The 20588-nt window shown below is 40.3% G+C and overlaps 1 protein-coding gene across 5 annotated transcripts in view; it reads right to left on the bottom strand.

Moving 5' to 3' along the window:
- ABCG2 (ATP binding cassette subfamily G member 2 (JR blood group)) overlaps positions 1–20588 on the bottom strand; it is a 166263-nt gene that overhangs the window by 26499 nt on the left and 119176 nt on the right. For all 5 annotated transcript variants that reach the window (XM_080797463.1, XM_080797461.1, XM_080797464.1 and 2 more), the window contains exons 2-9: positions 20212–20433; positions 13669–13728; positions 12804–12918; positions 12065–12217; positions 8937–9094; positions 3585–3736; positions 2038–2142; positions 842–1089 (exon numbers count right to left, since the gene is read on the bottom strand). In XM_080797463.1, coding sequence (XP_080653589.1) covers positions 842–1089; positions 2038–2142; positions 3585–3736; positions 8937–9094; positions 12065–12217; positions 12804–12918; positions 13669–13728; positions 20212–20414 — 1194 coding nt within the window. In that variant the 5' untranslated portion in view covers positions 20415–20433. The remainder of the gene's footprint in view (positions 1–841; positions 1090–2037; positions 2143–3584; positions 3737–8936; positions 9095–12064; positions 12218–12803; positions 12919–13668; positions 13729–20211; positions 20434–20588) is intronic.

The raw sequence follows: 20588 nt of genomic DNA on the forward strand, positions 1-20588 counted from the left end.
TTAGCAGAATTCAAGCCTGCTTACTATATTGTGTTAATTGCTGACTGTTTAGGTACCTAGTGTTTTCCCAAGATTAGAACTCCTAAATGAAGAAGGTCAATGATGAGGAAGACCACTTGCACACGGGCTCTTCCCTGAGAGAGCAGCTGACCCCTGTGACCTTCGGCTGCATTCAGTGTATCTAGATGCCAGCTTCCCTGACCTCCTGACTTCAAATGCAATCAACCCCTTTCCACTCTCCCTCTCTCCTTTCTGTCCCTCTTCTCTTCCTTTCTCTCCCACTGTGCTTCAACCTTCTCCATAGCTCCTTTTACCATATGACTTGCTATCTAGTTCATTACTGTATGAATTCGTCACCTGTCACTCCTCATAGGAAAACAAGCTCTATGAGAACAGGAGTTTTATTTTCTCCCATTTTGTTCACCCCTGTATACAAGCTCCCAAAATGACACACATGGTCAATGAGGACTTGCTGAATGAGTCAGGAAACGAATGTGCGCAGCCACCAGAAAACCCTAACTGTGGCTATACACTTTCTTTATTTCACCATCTTTGAAGGAAAGATTTTTCAACAAAGATTACCCATTACAGCTAGTCTAAATCAACAAAAAGTCTTAATTAGGTAGTCAAAAAAAAAAAAAAACACCAAAAAAGTTTTCCATAAGTAAAAATTTCATGGTGTTTCACTTATGCTGTTGGCTATTTTTATATCCCAAATGGAGTGGGGATAAATAAATGGAAGCTTGAGTAGAAGATAAGCATAATCCTAATAGATTATATCAGAACCTAATGCTCCCACATGATTATGTCCCAGCATAATCCAAAGAATCTGCCAGGTTACCTGAGCTACAGAGGCCTGGGGATTACCCAGTAAGTTTTTGAATGAACGCTTGGAAATCCATCTGAGTTGATGACAGAAGGAGGTGGCATAGGTGATCTCCTTTAAGGCTGAGCTCTTCCTTTTCTGACCCTTTAGGAGTTCTTCTAACTCATCTTTCGTTTTTCTGTGGAAGTCAGAGTTGGCATAAAACTCAGCTATTTTTTCTATGAGTGGAGTACCTCTCTTGGAAGGCTCTTCAGTCTCCTTGACTTTGGAATAAAGGTGGATAAAGAAGGGAAACATTATTCATAAAATAACAACTGACTTAGTCCATTTTCCTATAACCCCTTTCTTTGGTTCTTCCCTAACATCAAAATTCTAATGCTTGAGTATAAAAAATTATTAGATCTGTCATTGCTTTACAATATTAGAAAAATAGTTAATTGCCCGACTGCTTCCATAAACCTATGAATACAGCAAACCTACTGCATTTACCTAACTATAACACTTGAACCCTAATTCTTTTAAAATAGACTTCTTACCAGAAGGAGTTATAATTCCTGATATACAAACCTGGTCCTTGTTTTCTTCTATAGGCAAATATATAAATTGCCAAGTTTCTTATTTCAAAACATTATATAAATGGGTATTTTTAATGAAATTTCCCCTTAAAAGTGACACTATCACATTAATACTCATGTATACATTCAATCAAAAATACACCAATCACGGAAAACAAAATCTATGTTGACCAGTGCTATAGAGTGAATGTTTATGTTCCCTCAAGGTTTATATGCTGAAACCCAATCCCCAATGTGATCGTATCTGAAGGGTGATTAAGTCATATGAGAGTGTAGCCCTCACGAATGAGATTAGAACCCTTATAAAAGAGGCCCCTCCTCGCTTCCATCATGTGAGGAGGCATCGAGAAGATGGTCACCCATATTGAACCAGGAAGCAGGTTCTCAACAGATACTGAGTCTTTAGTACCTTCACCTTGGACTTCTGGCTCCAGAACTGTAAGAAATAAATGATTATTGTCTAAGCCACCTAGTGTATGGTATCTTTGGTAGGCAGCCCAAACGGACTAAGACAACTATTATCAGAGGACAGCATTAATGTAAATTCACAAAGCCATGTTTTCCTGAGCTGCCACATGGTTAAACGTTGGCCAATTCCATTCACAATAATCTGTGACTCTCAACAGATTCACATACCTTCACCCTCTTGGTCCTCTCTGTTCAGTTTCACAGCAGAGGAATCTCCATTAATGACATCCAGGAAGAAGTCTGCAGGGTTATTATAAGGCTCACACTGGTAACCTACAAAAAGAAGGCAACTCAGGTATATAAACTTGATGGTCTTGGAAAGTAAAAACTCACTTTCAGGGGTGAGAGAGGTAAGGCAGGGGAAGAGAACAACTTCTCCCTCATCTCTTTCTTTCTTTTTTCCCCTCTTCTCCTTTCACTGATTTACCCTTTTTTATATATTCAATCACACGAAATTTCAACAATGCTCCGTCTTCCAGAAAAACAACATACTCAAAGCCAACCTTAGACTCCCCCAAAGTCTGAAGTTAATAGCTGGTCCTTATCCATCATAATTCATGAGACCTGAAACAGCTATCAGTATGCTCTGATGCTTATCAGAACTGCTTCAAAAATCTAATTTGGTCCAAGGGGAAAAAATTAAGTTAAAAAAAAAAAAAAGCTGTAGCTAGGACAAATGCTCCTCAAAGCAAGAATGCCAGGGTACAGCAAGACAGCACCTGGGAGAGTCCAGGGGTGTGTTTGGTTCTCCCAGTTCACCTGCCAAATGATCATGCGTTGTGCTGTCATAATTCCAATATAGAGAACAAATCCCCAGAGCAGCACTCCCAAGAGAATGTGACTGGCACAGGTGAATGCTTATCTCAACTCCCTGTGGCGTGATCCTCTGACTCAAATTGACCTGTAATCTATTAGGTTCAACTACCCTAAACTCCCTAGACCTTGTGTGCTTATTTACTTTAAATGAGAGAGCTTAAACAAAAAAGATGGCTACTGAATATTTAAAATTGCATTTGGAGTCATGGAGCACCATCTGGTATCCAAATACCTCTAAAATGAAACAGACTGCATGAGTCATAAAAAAAATTATATATTTCCATTCTAAATAGAACCAAGCAATCCAAAACTGTCAGAAGTGTTGGCCCCTCAAAGTAAGACTTACAATGAGTCATTCTATTGACTGGTAAATCTCTCATACCCCCTCAAAGCCTAAATCTGTAATTTAATGTTACTAGAAAATTTTAAGTAGCATCTTCATGAATCCCCACCACAGCAGATCAACATCCCATAAAAAGGAATGACATGAGAAAGCCTGATCCATAATCTGGACAAGAAGACAAAATATTTGGGGATTTTATGAGAACTTTTCAAAAATGTTCGACTGACAGATAACTGGTTATGAGGCCAACATATTCACTGAACTGTTAGTGAAAGGTCACCAGAACTGGGAAGAGGGTCAGATATAGGCCCAGTAGAAATATTCATACATATGTATGCAGGCATAGTCGAATAGGACAGGAAAGAGACCTAAAGAACAAGGTAGCACTATAAAGTGAAGAAAAAATTCTAGCACCAAACTCACCAAAGATGTTTTGGAGTGGTCGAAGCCATAGTATGTCTACTCAAAGACCAAACAGCACTCCTGGAGACTTCCATTGCTCTCTTTTAGGTTTCCTTTAGTAAAGGATCTTATTGTATGAAAAAGTCAAGCATACCTACTGACGCAAAGTACCCCAAGGCCTCCTGGGCAGGACCGTGGAACATTAGTTTTCCTGAGGCCAACAAGGTGAGGCTATCAAACAGCTTGAAGATAGAATAACGAGGCTGATGAATGGAGAAGATGATCGTTCGTCCCTGTTCAGACATCCTAAGTTAAAAGCGAAAAAATAAAAGTCATTAAACATCTAAAACTTGAACATCATGGCAACTTTAATCATCTATTCTTAGTTCGACTTGATTTTCTCTTACTAACTCCTCATTCCATATTATCTGATTGTTAGGGGACCTAAAGGCAGTGCTTTTATGAAACACTAGGGTTTCTAAAGTGAGTTCCATGGGCAGTTGACATTAACCAGAATATTCATGAAAAATGCAGATCCCTGGACATTCTTCTCAGACATACTGGGCCTAATGAATCCGTATTTCTAACAGGCACCCAGGTAATCTGTAAGAACACTCAAGTTTGGAAACAGATCACGGACTGAATGCTAAAATGATGGTTGTATGCCCCATTTTCACTGATCATTTAAATTTCCTCGCTCTGTAGGAACTGGTTTTCATTCTTTTGCCCTAATGATACAATTAACATTACTAAGTACTTACTATGTCTTTGCTATTATATACTTTCATACTTACCTTAATTCTCACAATACTGTTACCAGGCAGTACCAATAATACTATTACCTTTATGTTAGGGATGAGATGTAGAGGGTTGAACGACTGGCCCTAAGTGTCACACACAGTAAGGGGTGGGGCTGGGATTTGATCCCTGGTCTGATTCCAAGGCCAAAACATTGCTAAACTACATTTACATGGGAGGTACTACTCATGGATAGAAGAAACAAAGGCCAAAATCACTGTTGAAGACCTGTCATTATTGAAAATATTTTATAAGCGGTATTGTATCAACTTAAGCATTTTCTAAGCACCTACTGCATGTTAGCAGTGGGTACAAGGTTGTTCTGCCTCAAAGAGGATCAGGCCAGTAGATTCAACCATTTCCGTACAGTGTGGAATAAAAGAAGCTGAGGGTTCCTTATAAGCTAAATGGAAGACTATAACCCAGTCTGAAGATAACGTAAGTAGCATCATCATCAGTGGGGCCAACCAGAGTAAGCCAAGAAGAGAAAATGTAGTCAAGCGAAGGAAGATGGCAAACAGACTATGCAATAACAAGGTCTACTAAGGAGACTACAAGTACTTCCGTGTCATTGCAAAGCCCGGATGTGTGCGTGGGGATCGAGGCCAGGGGCAGGGAAAGAAGCTATGAAAAGAGACTGCCCCAAAAAAACAGCCCATGATGAGTCCCTTCACTCAGAAGCTGCAGCTTTCGTCAGAGGGCAAGAAAGAGCCAATGAAGGACCGGAAGCAGAGAAGTGCTTCCATGAGACAGCTTTGTGGTCTGAGGACCAGTGGCATCAATATCAGTATCTCCTGGGAGACAGGAAGACTCGAACTCCATCTCAGAGCAATGGAAGCAATCTGATGTTAACAAGACCCAAGTGATCAGTGTGCACAGTGGTGTGTCAGAAAGTCTAAGTTAGAGCCCTCCGGCCCAAGGAAAGATGCCTATGTGCTAACTAGTGCAAAACAGGCTAAAACACAACAGAGCCCATAGCATTCCACCATCTTCTAATGAACACTGTTAACACACTGACAGATAACGTGCATTCCCTAACAGAACCTGACCCATTACTTGGCATCTTCACTTTATTGTGCAACTGCCATCTCAAATTTAAGATGTCTAAAATCTTCCCATTTCTTCTTATCCTGGCACAGAGACTTGCTTACGAGGGCATGAGCATCTGAGGAAGCATGGTAACGAAAGGAGGGGATGTCATAGGAAGATAATGTGTGTGGTAGCTTTTAAAAAATTGGGGTGGTAGGGAGCAGTCCCAGAGGTGGTGGGCAGAGGGAATGGCCAGAGTGACTAGGAGATTAGTTATATTTAACAATTAAATTACTTGGCTTAGCAAGTAAATAAATGTATTGAGATAATGACAGCTAAGTTTATGCCTGTTTAAAAAATCACTTACAGGGCGCTTGGGTGGTTCGGTCATTAAGCGTCCACCTTTGGCTCAGGTCATGATCCCAGGGTCCTGGGATCGAGGCCCACATCAGGCTCCCTGCTCGGAGGGAAGCCTGCTTCTCCCTCTCCCGCTCCCCCTGCTTGTGTTCCCTCTCTCTGTGTCTCTCTCTCTGTCGAATAAATAAATAAAATCTTTAAAAAAAATCATTTACAAATATGGAAACGGCAAAGACTAAAAAGAACATTCAAGTGTTAGACTGGATTGGAAATATGCACTCGTGAGTTTTTTGATACACACATGCTAACAGAGCGATAATTACAGATGTACGTTTGCATGTATCATTCTATTTAAACTATATACATATGAATACATAATAAAATAATATTCTAAATATTTCCCAGATAAAATATAGAGCTAGCAGTGCCTGGCTGGCTCGGTCCATGGAGCATGCGACTCTTGATCTTGGGGTTGTGAGTTTGAGCCCTACGCTGGCTGTAGAGATTGCTTAAAATCTTTAATAAAAAAATACAGAAACATATTTCTGTGTTATATATGCACAGACATAAAGCACACACAGGTATACAAGTATTTCCTTAGGTATGTCTGCTAAGTTGGTCTGGAAGCAACGAAAAGGTAGTAGCAGTGAGCACACTAAGTAATTAGATCTTGGTTTCTAAATTCTGACTACAACAGAAGGTACCAGGACTCCCCAGAGAAACATCTGACACAGGAAAAGTACAAGATGAGCCTGGAACATCTTGTTGACCATAAAGTAAAGAATTGCTTGAAGAATGATTAGGGAACATGTCAAAAGGACACAAAAGTCAGACTGAAAGGGCTTCTAATGGCCAAATCAGGGTTAATCTAACCATAAAATAAGTAGGTTACATAATCCACTGATCCATTAACGAAAATAAGAATACGAGAAAACATAAATGGGGAAGGAGGAAAAGTTCTTTACAGTAGAATGCCAACTAATATATGTAGAAAGAATGATGTAAATAGAAAATCACTTGGCGACCATTGCACCAGTAATTGATAGAGGCAGAAATTGCTAGTATATGTTAAAACTGGTGGGTGGAGATTTGTTGAGGAATAGGGTATGGACATATTATCTGATCATCTCAAATACCAACCAGTTATGAAGGGAAAGATAGTTACTTCATAGCAGGTAAACCCAGCAGACACCAACACGAACAGGTGATGGTCATGAATATCACTGATGGTGGGAGAAGTCAAAATCAGGCAGCCCCTGATTTATGCAGAACATAGCATCATTTCTGTGGTACCCCTGCCAAGAACTCATGGCTTGAGTCTCGTCATGAGAGAACCCTGGGGAGCATCCAAGTTGAGGGCCACTCTACGAAATGGACTCTTGAAGACAGACAAGGACTCGAGAGCCAGGAAAGACTGAAAAACTATTCAGGATTAGAAAATAGTTAAACAAGAGGTTCTGGAGAACATCCTGAGTCAGAAAGGAGAAAGAGATACTTCTGGGACAACTGGTGAAGTCCAACTGAAGTCTATGGGTTGGATGGTGGTGATGGCAGCAATGGAGACGTCCCGGCTGAGAGGTGCGGAGGGTGGTAACGTAGGAGGAGCGTCCTTGTTTCCTGGAGTTACACTCCAGAGTATTTAGGGGTGAAGGTATATGATGTCAGGAAAAGACTATGTGGGGTGGAGGGTTAGAGAGAGAGCAAATGCAGATAAAGGGTAACAGTTGGGAAATCGCAGTAAGAAGACATGAGATTTCTTTGTACTAGTCTTGTAACTCTTCTGTAAGGTTAAACAATTTTTTAATTTTTTTAGATGTCCAAAATTTACCTTCTGAAATTTCTCCTATCAACATATTCCTCCCACTGGAAGAATAAAAGTAAATGCAACTATTTTCTCCATTCTTCCATTTTTCAGGCCCTAAATTTTAGAAATTTGTTCTCTCGATAACCACACCCCATCTCCAATTCATGAACTAATCCAGTTGGTTCTATCTTCAAAATAGATGCAGAATCCATGACTTCTCACCACCTCACCACTACCACCCTACTCAAAGCCAGTATCATATCTCAACCGAGCTAATACAAACAGCCTTCTGACTGGTTTCCTTGTACTCACCTTGCCCAGTTACACAGTTCTTTTCTCTACACAGCTGCCACTCCTCTGTTCTAGAACTCTCTAAAAGTTCCCATGTTACCTAGAGATAATAAAAGCCATAGTTCTTACTGTGGCCTACAAAGCCTGCATAATCTGCCACCCACTCAATTCCATCTCATGTCAAATATTCTAATTGTTATGGACTAACTTTTGTCCTCCCCCCCAATTCATGTTGAAGTCCTAACCCCTAGTACCTCAGAATATACCTGTAGTTGGAGATAGGGTCTTTAAAGAGGTAATTATGGTTAAACAAGGTCATATGAGTGGCCCTTAATATAATAAGGATCATTGTCTTTATAAGAACAGGAGAGGAGGCCCCAGATACACTGAGGGAAAATGAAATGAAGACACACATAAAAGAAAGCTACCTGCGCCAAGGAGAGAGACCTCAGATGAAATATCCTGCTGACGCTCTTATCTTAGACTCCTAGCCTCCCAAGCATGTGAAAAACTAAACTGTTGTTTAAGTCACCCGGTCTGTGGTCCTACATTATGGCAGCCCCAGCAAACGAATCAGTAAGCAATCTCCATTCCCCTTAGTTCACTGGGGTTCAGTTCCTTCTGGCTCTTTTGATGTTTCCAAACACATCACGCATGCTCAGGACCCACGGCTTTTCCCTCCAGCGAGGACTCTCTTCCCCAGACATCCAGGCCCCATTCCCTTGCTCCCAGCTCACATGTCACATCAGTGAGGTTTTCCCTGACCACCCTGCTATATAATAGAGCACCCCCACTCCCACCACAGCCATCTTCTGCTACACTCTTACCCTGCTTCATTTTTCTTTTTTTTAATTTTTTTAAAAAAATATTTCCTTTATTTATTTGACAGAGATCACAAGTCAGCAGAGAGGCAGGCAGAGAGAGAAGGGGAAGCAGGCTCCCTGCCGAGCAGAGAGCGCTATGTGGGGCTTGATCCCAGGACCCCGAGATCATGACCCGAGCCGAAGGCAGAGGCCTAACCCACTGAGCCATCCAGGTGCCCCACCCTGCTTCATTTTTCTTGAAACACTTCTATTTGTCAGTTGCCTACTTCCCTCCAACAAAGAAGGAAGACAATTTTGTCTGTTGTGTTTACTCTTGAACTTCCTGCGCTGAGAATACTATCTGGTACATCGCAGGAGATCTGATATCGGATGAGTGGAAGAAAAATGTTCCCATGGCATTTACCTCTTCAGGAGCAAAAGGACAGCATTTGCTGTGCTTGAATCTAAGCCAGTGGTGGGCTCATCCAGGAACAAGATGGCTGGATCGGTAATAAGCTCCATTCCAATACTAGTCCTTTTTCTTTCTCCTCCAGACACACCACGTATAAATTGAGTTCCAACCTAAAGCACAAATACCATCATTAACAATTACAACCACAGCTACTACCATTTGTTGAGGTCCTACAACATGCCAACCCTGTAAGAGGCACTTTATCTCATTATCCTCACTTATTCCAAATAACAAATCAATGAAATTATGGGAGAAGAGGCAGGTTTCTCTTTAATAACATGAACAAACTGAGGCTCAGGTCGGGAAGTGGCCAAGCCTGATATGAATGCCATGCTTAACGGTACTTCTTGTTCCCTATCAAGTCAAATATTTAGTTTTAAGATAGTTACATTGGAACACTAAAACATATGGCCCTGGCATAATGAAATCACAAAGCAGAAGGGAGACAAAGGTAGGAGAGGAAAAGGAGAAAGCATCTAGAATTTATTAGTCTTCTTACACCCTCCCTCCCTAACCCTCTAAAAGTCCTGGGGGGGGGGCGGGTGGCACAAATGGGAAAGTTCACTTTCTATCACACCACATTAGCACCTCTTAAATGATCATAAGGCTTCCCAAATTGACCCTGCCTATATCCCAACTCACTACAGAATTCCTGACTCATTCTTTCAGACAAATCCAGAAGCCGGAATATTCTACAGGGCAACTGGCCCAGTCCTCTCAACTACTCAATGTCATTGTGTGTAGAGGGCAGGGGAAGCAAGAAGGTTTGGGGAGAGGCAGGAAGTAAAAAGAATTCCTATATTAAGAGTCTTCAAAGAGATAACAAGGAAGTGCTACTCATGCCCTTGATTGGATCCTATAACAACTGAGCTATAGCAGACATTTTGGAGACAACTGGGAAAATGTGATGAATATGGCTTAACATAGCTGGTATTAGGATACTGTTAATTTTGTTGGTTAGTAACAGTACTATGGTAACCTAGGCAAATGTCTTTTTTCTTAAGATGCAAAATGAGTTGGGGCACCTGGGTGGCTCAGTGGGTTGAGCCTCTGCCTTCGGCTTGGGTCGTGGTCTCAGGGTCCTGGGATCGAGCCCTGCATCGGGCTCTCTGCTCAGCAGGGAGCCTGTTTCCCCACCCCCCCCGCCTCTGCCTGCCTCTCTGCTTACTTATGATCTCTCTCTCTCTCTCTCAAATAAATAAAATCTTTAAAAAAAAAAAGATGCAAAATAAGTAGTCAGGAGTAAAATATGATATTTACAACTTTCTTTAAAATATTTCAGAAAAAAAGCCAAAGTTAGTATGGGATAAGATGTTAACAACTGGGAAATCTAGGTGAATATTATTTGTAATCATACCATTATACTAATTATACTATAAACATGTGATTATGATAGTAATTAGACTACTCACTATATTTCTGCTATATTTAAATTTTCATAAAAAGTAAAAAATTTTAAACTTATTTTCAGTCAATTAAATAAATTCCAAGAAGTCAACAACTACCTTCAGCTCATTTTTCCTGGAATTACATGCAAGAAAGTTAGGGCAATTGACTGCCTATTGGTAAAGAACTTTAACCTAAAGGCAAAGATTGGAATGCACCTTAAGAAAAAGACAAAATCAAATAACAGAACCAAGATAATGGAAACCTAAACTCATAAACTTCTAAAACAAAAATAAATGGTAAATGGTGGCATCTCAGCACTATGCTTTCAAACGAAATACAAGCAAAATACATTTTACGTTTTTCTAAAATGTCAGACAGTATGACATGAAGCAATAAGGAGCAGAAAACCCCCATTCTTCATTATCTCTAAGTAGGGGATATATATCCAGGGGAATTAAACTATCACCACCACACGCTCAGTCGGTAGAGCATGCAACTCTTGATCTCAGGGTCGCAAATTCGAACCCCAACTCGGGTATAGAGATTACTTTTAAAAAAATCTTTAAAAAAGAATGCTAAACAATAGTCACCATAATCTTAAAAAGCTCATCTTCACCCAAAGCTTCAAAAGTCTTCCAGGCAAATCTTTCCTCCTTAGTCATCAACTATAAAACTCCCTTGTTCATCTCGTTTCTTCCTCCTGATCCTGCATAACCACAAAAGGGAGTTATTTTTGTCTCTCTTGCCCACAACTGTTATCTCTAAAACCTAAGGGCCCAGCACATAACACACAGCCTGTAAGTAAGTACTGGCAGAAGAAAGGAAGATAGGAAGAGAGGGAGAGAGGAATGAGAGACAAAAGTGCCAAAGAAAAGGCTATAGAGAAACAACTTAGATGCTGCTACACAAGTTAGAAATAAACCCTACTGGGGTATCTGGGTAGTTCAGTCGCTTAAGCGTCTGCCTTCGACTCAGGTCATGATCCCGGGGTCCTGGGATCAAGCTCCACATCGAGCCCCACATCGAGCCCCACATCAGGCTCCTCTCTCAGCAGGGAATCTGCTTCTCCCTCTCCCTCTGCCCCTCTCTCATTCGTGCTCTCTTGCTCTAGCTCTCAAATAAAGAATCTTTAAAAAAAAAAAAGAAGAAGAAGAAAGAAAGAAAGAAAAAAGAAACTCCACTTTGACAAAATATAATTTTGAAAGCCAAATTACAGCAAAGTGAAACATAGAGCCAGAGCCCTTGGATTTCTGTCATTTAAGAATTCCAGAAATATACCTCAAAAGCAACGGCACGAAGTCTCCTGGAGGAAGAGGAAGGAGAGCTAAAAGGGGAAAGAAAGCAGGAAGAAGGAAAGTTAGTAGAAAGCTACAGCTGAGACCTGACAAACAGTGTGAAAGCGTCAAGAGCTATAATCATGGAGAAAGGGCCTTGTGTTCCTCGCAAAGGCATTTCTATGCACTGGACCACCCTGCCACACTTCATTTCCAGGATCCAAACATTTTTAGGTTGTTCTTTAACCTGGTTAATTTCCATCTTCACATTATGTGACAAGTCGCATTTCTCTATATTACAGAAAGCAGCCACTTCTGAGCACGCACATTGTAGAAAACTTCTGAGTAAGAGTTACACTATCCACACAGGTGAGATCTTAATGCTGGCTATGACCCTATCTGGTTTTTCCACATTACCTTGGAATCTGCCACTTTATCCAGACCTAACTGCTGAATGACCTTGTTAATTCGCTCATTTTTTTCATGACTCATCATGGTTGTCGGAAGCCGGAGAGCTGCTGAGAACTGTAAATTTTCTCTCACTGTCAGAGTTCCCATCACGACATCATCCTTGAAGCAAAATGGCATTTTAACAAGACATATTAGGTTTTTTTCTAATACCATCATGCTTACGCACATGTAACTTCATCCCCAAGAATACCATATCCAACATAATGTTCTACCTAATGATGAACTTGCAGGTAGACAAATGACAGCAACTCCAAATACAGACAGCTAGAAAAGCAGATGGCATAATTTCCATTCCCTATCTGTACATCAAGGTCGACACAGGTAATTATGATTACTACTAGCAGACATGTCCAGACTGCTTTACACAAATTTAGCAAAACATCTTTCTAAGCTAGGGGAAGGAGAGAGGTGAAGGTAGGGCAAAAAAGGAGACTAGTAGAGTCTTGTGGAAATCACATCTAGAATGAATATCATTGCCCTTACAGCGGTTAGATTCCAGATTCTTCCTGCCTCTTCATTTAACACCACTCCGAATCTTAACAAGAGATTATGAAAAGCTGGTGTGAAGGCAACTGGTTCCATGAACATGTCATTTGGTCAGCTGGAAGTACGGTGATCTATCAACCAAGGCATTTGCCCATACAGAAATAGAAGAAGGCTAAAACACAAATCCACAAATACTTACTTGTACCACGTAACCTGAATTACATTTGAAATTGGCAGGTCGAGGTGCTCCATTTATCAGAACATCTCCAGATAATCCATTCGGATCTTTCCTTGCAGCTAAGATATCTAACAACCTATGAGAGGACATATTACGTTGTTGTTTTTCTCCAACTCAGGCTGTATCTCTCAGCTACTCTAAATCCAAATTCCACTCAAGTTAGAATATTGACCAATCAAGAAATTCCATGATTACCTAAAATTATGTATATGGTTTTCTGTTTTTTCAGGTACTTCCTTGAATTCAATTTTTATTTAAATTCTAGTTAGTCAACATATATGATGAAATTGGTTTCAGGTGTAGAATTTCATGATTCATCATAAAATTACATATATTTTTCAATTCTCACCTTCCCTTTTTTAGTTTATATTACAGTATAACTCAAAAACATGGAACCAAGTCACCGTTGGCTGCTCCAGCACAGACTTCCCCAACAGCCTTCCAGGTCATGGGACCTTGGGGGTCTCTCAAGTCAGACAATGTAATGTGCTCCTTTGTCTAAGAAGTAAGTCTTCACTTGGGCCTTTGGCTCCATCTACCCACTTTCAATTTTTTTCTCTCTCCTTTCCCTCCCCATTAGCTCAAACCATAGCTGACAGCTGTATGTCAGTCATGTCTTGTTATCATGAGCTGTTAGTAAGCTGGCCAAGATTTCCCAGTCCTTGGGACAACCAGCCCCAAGCTAGCATCATGCACGTTATCCACAGCACCTAGAACCACACTAGACAGGCAGCGAACGCTGGACACATACCTGCTCACATGAAAGACATCTTGAAAAGCACATTAAACCCCCAAAGGAAAAGCTGACTTCTACTATTATACTCACGAAGATTTGCCTCCACCTGTAGGTCCCAGAATGGCATTGAGGCCAGGTCTCATGATGCCACTGTAAGCACAGAACATATCAGTTTATCAGCCCACTTCAAAACCGGTTCTATAAATTTAGAGTCTGCATCTAATACGCTCAATGAAAGTGATTAAACTATAGATGGAAAGCAAGCACAAACCAATGCTGAAAGGAAAAAGACAATTAATGTAATGTCCATTAACGTATGTCAATTAACCTAAGTCCAGCACACTAAGGATCTTAATCACCAGTCAAGACCTATAAGAAAAATGGCTTGGGTCCCTCTAAACTCCTTTCATTTCTTCTCTAAACCATTTATAGTCTTTGAAAAAGAACACAAGAAATTTCAAGTTTCCTTAAAGTCACAGATTCTGATTAAACATATCTGTTACACTTACCCCTCTTAGCACAGTGTAAAGAATGTAACAAGTCTTAACTAATGTTTGATGATATTAACTGATTTACTTCAAGTCACCTCTGTGGCTACCTACTCTAAGTTCTACACAATTAATAAGTCAACGGATTTCTAGAATCACCAGTAGCGTTCTCACCACTTAAAACTCATCAGATTAAGAAACAATGTATGTGAAGTAGAATTTCAATTGCTAAGAATAAAGCACCTCATGGGTAAAAAACAAAATACCATTTCTTAGCTGTCACAAAATTGTTACTGAATTAGAAAAGTAAAACATGTACCCTCAGGATATACTATTCTCTCCCTTATAAAGTATCAGGTAAGTGGACTGGAAAGTTCTCAGCATAGAACTGGTAGATGCCACTTTCTGTAGGCAACAACCTTTAAGGATATAGAGGCATGGGAGTACACACAGCATGTCCCAGACAAACTAAGATGTTTAAGGGCAGTGAATACCCAGATAGAGAGCAAGAAGGTAGAAAAAATTAAGGCTGGGTTTACTGTGCTGAGACTCAAGAAGAAGGTAAGTAGTTTGAATTTTATCCTGAAGGTAACCAGTAGACTGTCAAGGAGAAATGGACTGGAGAAAGGAGAATAGAGACGATGCCCTCTCCAGGGGCACCCAGGGGGGTAGAGTCAGTTAAGTATTTGACTCTTGGTTTTGGCTCAGGGCCTGATCTCAGGGTTGTGGGATTGAGCTCCACGTTGAGCTTCATGCTCAGTGTGGAATCTGCTTAATACTCTTTCCCCCCTGGCTCTGCCCCGTCTCCCCTCTAAAATAGATAAATAAAATCTTTTTAAAATATATTAAGTTAAAAAAAAAAAAAAAAAAAAAGTAGGGTCTCTCCAGCTCAACAGGCATGATAAAATAGAGACCTGGAAAAGCTGGAAAAGCCTTTTCAAAACCTTGGTGTCTATGCCCAATCTCTGTTGGAACAGATAAATCAAAATTTATCCCAAAATAAAAATAGTATCTATTCCAAAGCTGAAATCTATTTCATTCCCAGGCAATTATTCTCAGAGGCCAATCCTAAGGTTATACAACCATGAGTGCTGAACTTCACAAAGCAGTTGTACCCCAGTGCCTCAACCACGGAAGATCTCAGCAATTACTGACTCTTGTGCTTAAACTGTTACAAGTATAAAATGGCTGGTGGAGGCTAAGAGGGAAGGTAGCTCTCACTCTGCTCATGAACTGAGGTGCCTCTCACTGAAACACCCGACAAAAAAATGAGTTTGATAAACTGGGAGCAAGCTGTAGAACAGAAAGATCTCTTATGCTTTCAGTGCTGTCTTCCCCACCCACCCCTCACAGTATAAAAAGACACACTGGTTAAGGGAACTTTCAAGATGCATTTATCTGTAGCTTTTGATGCATCTTCTTTATTAATAGCTACCCAGTAGGTGCCTGGGTGGCTTGTTTGGTGAAGCAACTGCCTTCAGCTCAGGTCATGATCCCAGAGTCCTGGAGTCCCAGCTCCACAGGGAGTCTGCTTCTCCATCTGACCTTCTCTCCAGTCATGCTCTTCCTCTCTCTCTCAAATAAATAAATTAAATCTTAAAAAAAAAAAAAAAAAAAAAAAAAAGCTACCCAGGAAATGTATTAATAGCTATCCAGTAACTTCTACTAAAATGACCAAAAATCAGCTTGATATTCACCAAGACGTCACTGTCAGGAAACTTTTCCAGGTTTTTAAAATATCTACTCAAATAAAGACCAACAATCCTAAATGATTAACCCAAAATTGAATGTGAACAGGCTAGGACAATCTTTCAGTTCCCTGAGGGGCTTACTTTGGCACTAGACCCTAGCATTACAGAAAACAACAGTAATGTCCAATCACAAATGCAAGAAAGAGTTCCAGTTGGGTGAAGGGGCTAATTCTCCCTCCATTCATTCAGCACAATTATCCAGTAACTACTACAGGTGATAAGACACTCTTCTAGGACATGGGATGGAGCTGAGGATAAAACAAAGCCTAGGACTTGTGGAGCTTGCACTCTAGGCCAGGGATCAGCCAATGGCTAGTCACCTGTTCTGTTCATAAAGTGTTACTGGAACAGAGCCGCATTCATTCGTCTACATCCATGACTGCCTTCACACTGCAGTGACAGGACCAAGGAGTTGCCGCACAGATGTGTGGCCCATAAAGTGGAAAGTATTTATTAGCCGTCCCTTTACAGAAAGGCTGTTGACTTCTGTTCTGGTTTATGGTCTACAATCTCCTTGCTCCCTCACCCCGCCCTCCACTCTACTATCATCCCTCAAAACTAATTTTCCACCCTTATTTATGGCTTTACAGCATTTGCGTGCAGGGAAGTTTCACTCTCATACTATAAAGTCTTGTCAACAAGAATGGTGCCATCTCGTGTTCCCCCCACCCCACTATAGCATGCAGCACAGCGGTCTACAATAGGTAGATCATTAAATAGATTATTAAATGCTGAACACATCAGGTGAAACCCAGCTAAAGGACTGAGGTCCCAACTATTACATTTTAGTGCATAATGGTTAATCCTCTGGTCTCATTTTATGGAGAAGTCCATGTCATTCCCACTGCTTGGTGCACCTTCCCTCCCTACCCTACACACACACACACACACACATACACACACACAGGCACACACAGACACACTCTCTCATGCCCCTGGCTCTCCAATTTAAGTTTAAGGGCTTCCACAGGGTCCTCCCATTCTTCCATCATGGTAGAATAACACAGTGCCACGCTCTACTTGTCTGAATCCACCACTGGACTAGAAGGTTTCTGAGAGCAGAGGACATATCTATGCCACCAGCTTCTTGCACAATGTCAAGCACCTAGCAGATGTCTAAAATTTGTTGAATAAATGAGTCTGCATTTTTATAAATGAGAATTACAGGAAAAAAGGCAAGCTTGCAAAAAAAAATGTCAAGAAGTGGGAAAAACTCAACAGCTATAATGGAACACAGGCTGTGAAGGGAGATGGGAGGAAGAGAGGTGACAGCTGAAGGGTGGGCTAATTCCTTGTATTAAAGAATAAGAAAAATGAGCAAATTAGGGGCGCCTGGGTGGCTCAGTGGGTTAAGGCCTCTGCCTTCGGCTCGGGTCATGATTCCGGGGTCCTGGGATCGAGCCCCGTATCGGGCTCTCTGCTCGGTGGGGAGCCTGCTTCCTCCTCTCTCTCTGCCTGCCTCTCTGCCTACTTGTGATCTCTGTCTCTGTCAAATAAATAAATAAAATCTTTTAAAAAAAAAAAAAAAAAAAAAAGAAAAATGAGCAAATCAGTAAGTGTATCAAGGATAACGAGAGCCAGGGTTTTCACTTTTTGAGATGTTTTACAAACACAGAAATGTGGAAAGAACCGTGGGGTATTAGATTACAATTGTCAGTATTAATGAGAAGTCCTAGGTTCTAATCTATATACACAGATATAGAGACACAAGTATAGGCATATGTGTGTACACATATATAGACATATGCTCGCTAGGTCTACCCACTGAGAAGGCTAAGAACATATGGCATCCCAACAGCAACCAATATTCCAAGCACCCAGATCTTGGTTTGTAAATACCATCCTCCACAAAAAGGAACCACAGCTGATTCCAGGTCTGAAGCAAGATAAGTATTCAGGGAGTCTGAAACTTTTTGCTGTGCCAAAAACTACTCAAATGAGAGGACATCTCAAAAGAATGAGCTTAAAAAAAAAAAAAAGGAAAGTCTCCCAGTAAACGAATCAGGAACAATGGGAGTACCAAGAAAAGTATTGATAATAGTGCATTACCACTGAATATGAAATCCATGAGTCTATACTGAATGAGATGATGAATAAAGCTTTTTTCTTTCAGTAGACTTCAAATTGATCCATGCAGAAGAGATGAATGAAAAGAGAAAATCACCCTTTGATAACTATCATAGTGATCATTACTGCCACTTCAGGTGGGAAGAGTCAATGGGAGCTGAAGCTGGTGGGGTGAAGATTAACGAGGAATACTGTTTTGGAATAATGTCTTACCTCCCTTCATAGCATTTATCAATTACAATGTGGAAAATGGTAACATTATGGTGGAGAAGGTTGGTAGACACCAACATGACCAAGTAATCAAGGTTAAGGCATGCGAGAAATACTAGGTTGGATGAGACAAAGGAGACATGATGTGGTGGTCAATCAACTATGTTAAGAGCACAGGTGACCGATGGTCTCTTAGCACCCACCACTGTATTCACTATGAGGCTGCACTCCCCCTCGGCTGCTCCAAAACGATGACTGAGTGATTACAGAAAAGAGGACCCTTAATTCTGGAAAACATACACCAAAGGAGTTAGGGATAATAAAACATCATATGGGAGCTTGCTTTTAGAAAAATACCAATGATAATGGGTATATAAAAACTAAATGTGATGAGCAAATGCAGTGAAACGTTAACAGGTGAGGCATAGGGGTGAAAAGTACAAGGTCTAAGTTTAAAATTATGTCAAAATAAATGATCAATTTAACAAATTCCCAAATGGTATATTGAATTTCCATGATGACCAGTGGGGATCCACACATCTACTGGAATGGACCATTTTTTTCCATATATCTTCAGTATTGATGAGGGAAAGCTCAAATGCTGGGCATGGAGACAAACTAAGTGTAACACAAAGATTTTCATGAGGAATTAAGGTCTCACCTTTTTGAATTCTCATAGTCAGATTTTGTTTTATCTTCTTCACGCCTCCCCCCACAAGAGGAAATCAGGTTCTAGTTACTCAGTTCTATAAATGAGATTACAAAATGTCCACAGAAAAACAAAAACCAAGCTTCTCACCAGCTTTTTTTGAAATACAATAACTATTGTGAATGATAGTGGCACTATTAAACACAAATAAAAAATAACACATATGAGAGCAATCTTTCCCCATCCCAGAAATTCTACTTAGGTGAAGTCAGCAGATAGGGGAAAGATTAGAAATACTGCAGCAAAAACAGTGATGACCTCTCTTAGAGATGCCTAAACCAGAAATGTGAGTTAGCAAGGAAACCAATCCCTCCTGTCCTTTTAACTATAAAATCGGAAAGAACGACAAGATTTGACTGAGTTTTTATGAACCTAGCTATGCACATTCAACCTAGGATGAACTCATCTATTGCTAAAATGTATACCATTGGGCCATAAAACTTTATGAAGCACTAATCAGATAACACTTGTGTTATACCAAGTTACTAATCTAGTAGCTTTTAAACATAAGCAAGATAAATGTACACTCACATAGTATGAGTTTTAAATCTATTCCACCTGTGTGTATTCAAATCCTTTATCTTCCAGTCATTAGCACAAAATCCAAAGTGACCAATATTTTCTTGATTAATATGTTCCACAAAGAACTTGTCAGCTTTTCAGAAAGGTCAGTTCGTTCTAATCAAGACCTGATTCAATTCCTAATTTCTCTTATCACTTTGGACTTCAGCTACACAGCTTAAGCAAAGTTATAGTTGTCTTATATTTAAATAGTCTCTGCCTGGGTAATGGAGAGAAGCATTAAGTACATGGTACAAACTACTATATAAACAGACCACTCATCTGAAACAAGTGTATTTGAAAACCAAAGTACTTTTACAACATACTGTCATTTCAACTACCTCAACTGTCATTTCAACTACCTCCCGCTAGCATCTGGAACATAAAGGACATAAAGTGCAGAAGGACCTAAAAGGATTTGGCTTGTAAGGTATAGCCATACTTCTCCTCTTCATCTCACAGATCAGAAAACAGAAGCTTGGAGAGGACAGTTATATCCCCACGACCAAGAACCAGTAAATCATACAGCCAGTCACTTTCTAGAGAACCCCAGCTCATACCCAGAAAAAAACAAACAATACATTGTTTGGTTTCTCAAACAAAAGTCGATGCGTATGGAACAACCACTTTAAAAACAGTTTGGCAGTTCCTTTAAAGTTAACCATATACCTAAGATGTGACCCAGCCATTTCACTCTGAGGTTAGCCACACAAAATAAAAGCGTTTGTCTGTATGTCTGTATGGACTTGTATACAAATGTTCGTAAGACCTTTATTTGCAATAAGCAAAACCTATAAAGCTCATTGTATGTCAATAAAGCTATTTAAATACAAGTTCATGCACATACTTGATATTAGTTAGTATTTCCTTCTCAACTGTTTTTCGACCAAAAAGAAAGCCACTCTTCACTTTCACTCGATAGTAAATGTTATGAAAACTTAACACAGCTACTTCAGTAAAGGTCTTCTGGTTGTTGGAGGTCATCTTGGAGAGGTCACTGGTGTTTCTTCGTGGCATTGGGATAAAAACTTGGTCATTTTCGGAAGACATCTGGAGAGTTTCCGCCTTTCTGCAAAGGGAAAAGCAATAGTAAGTTGATAGTCTAGATAAATGAGACTGTAAACACCAGTACAGGACACTTAAAACAAGTCCATTTTGGTACACATTTCCAACTATAAAATAAATAAGTCCTGGGATGGTGGCTATTGATAATAACACTGCATT

The sequence above is a fragment of the Martes martes genome, assembly GCF_963455335.1.
Source record: "Martes martes genome assembly, chromosome: 2".
NCBI classification, from domain to species: Eukaryota; Metazoa; Chordata; class Mammalia; order Carnivora; family Mustelidae; genus Martes; species Martes martes.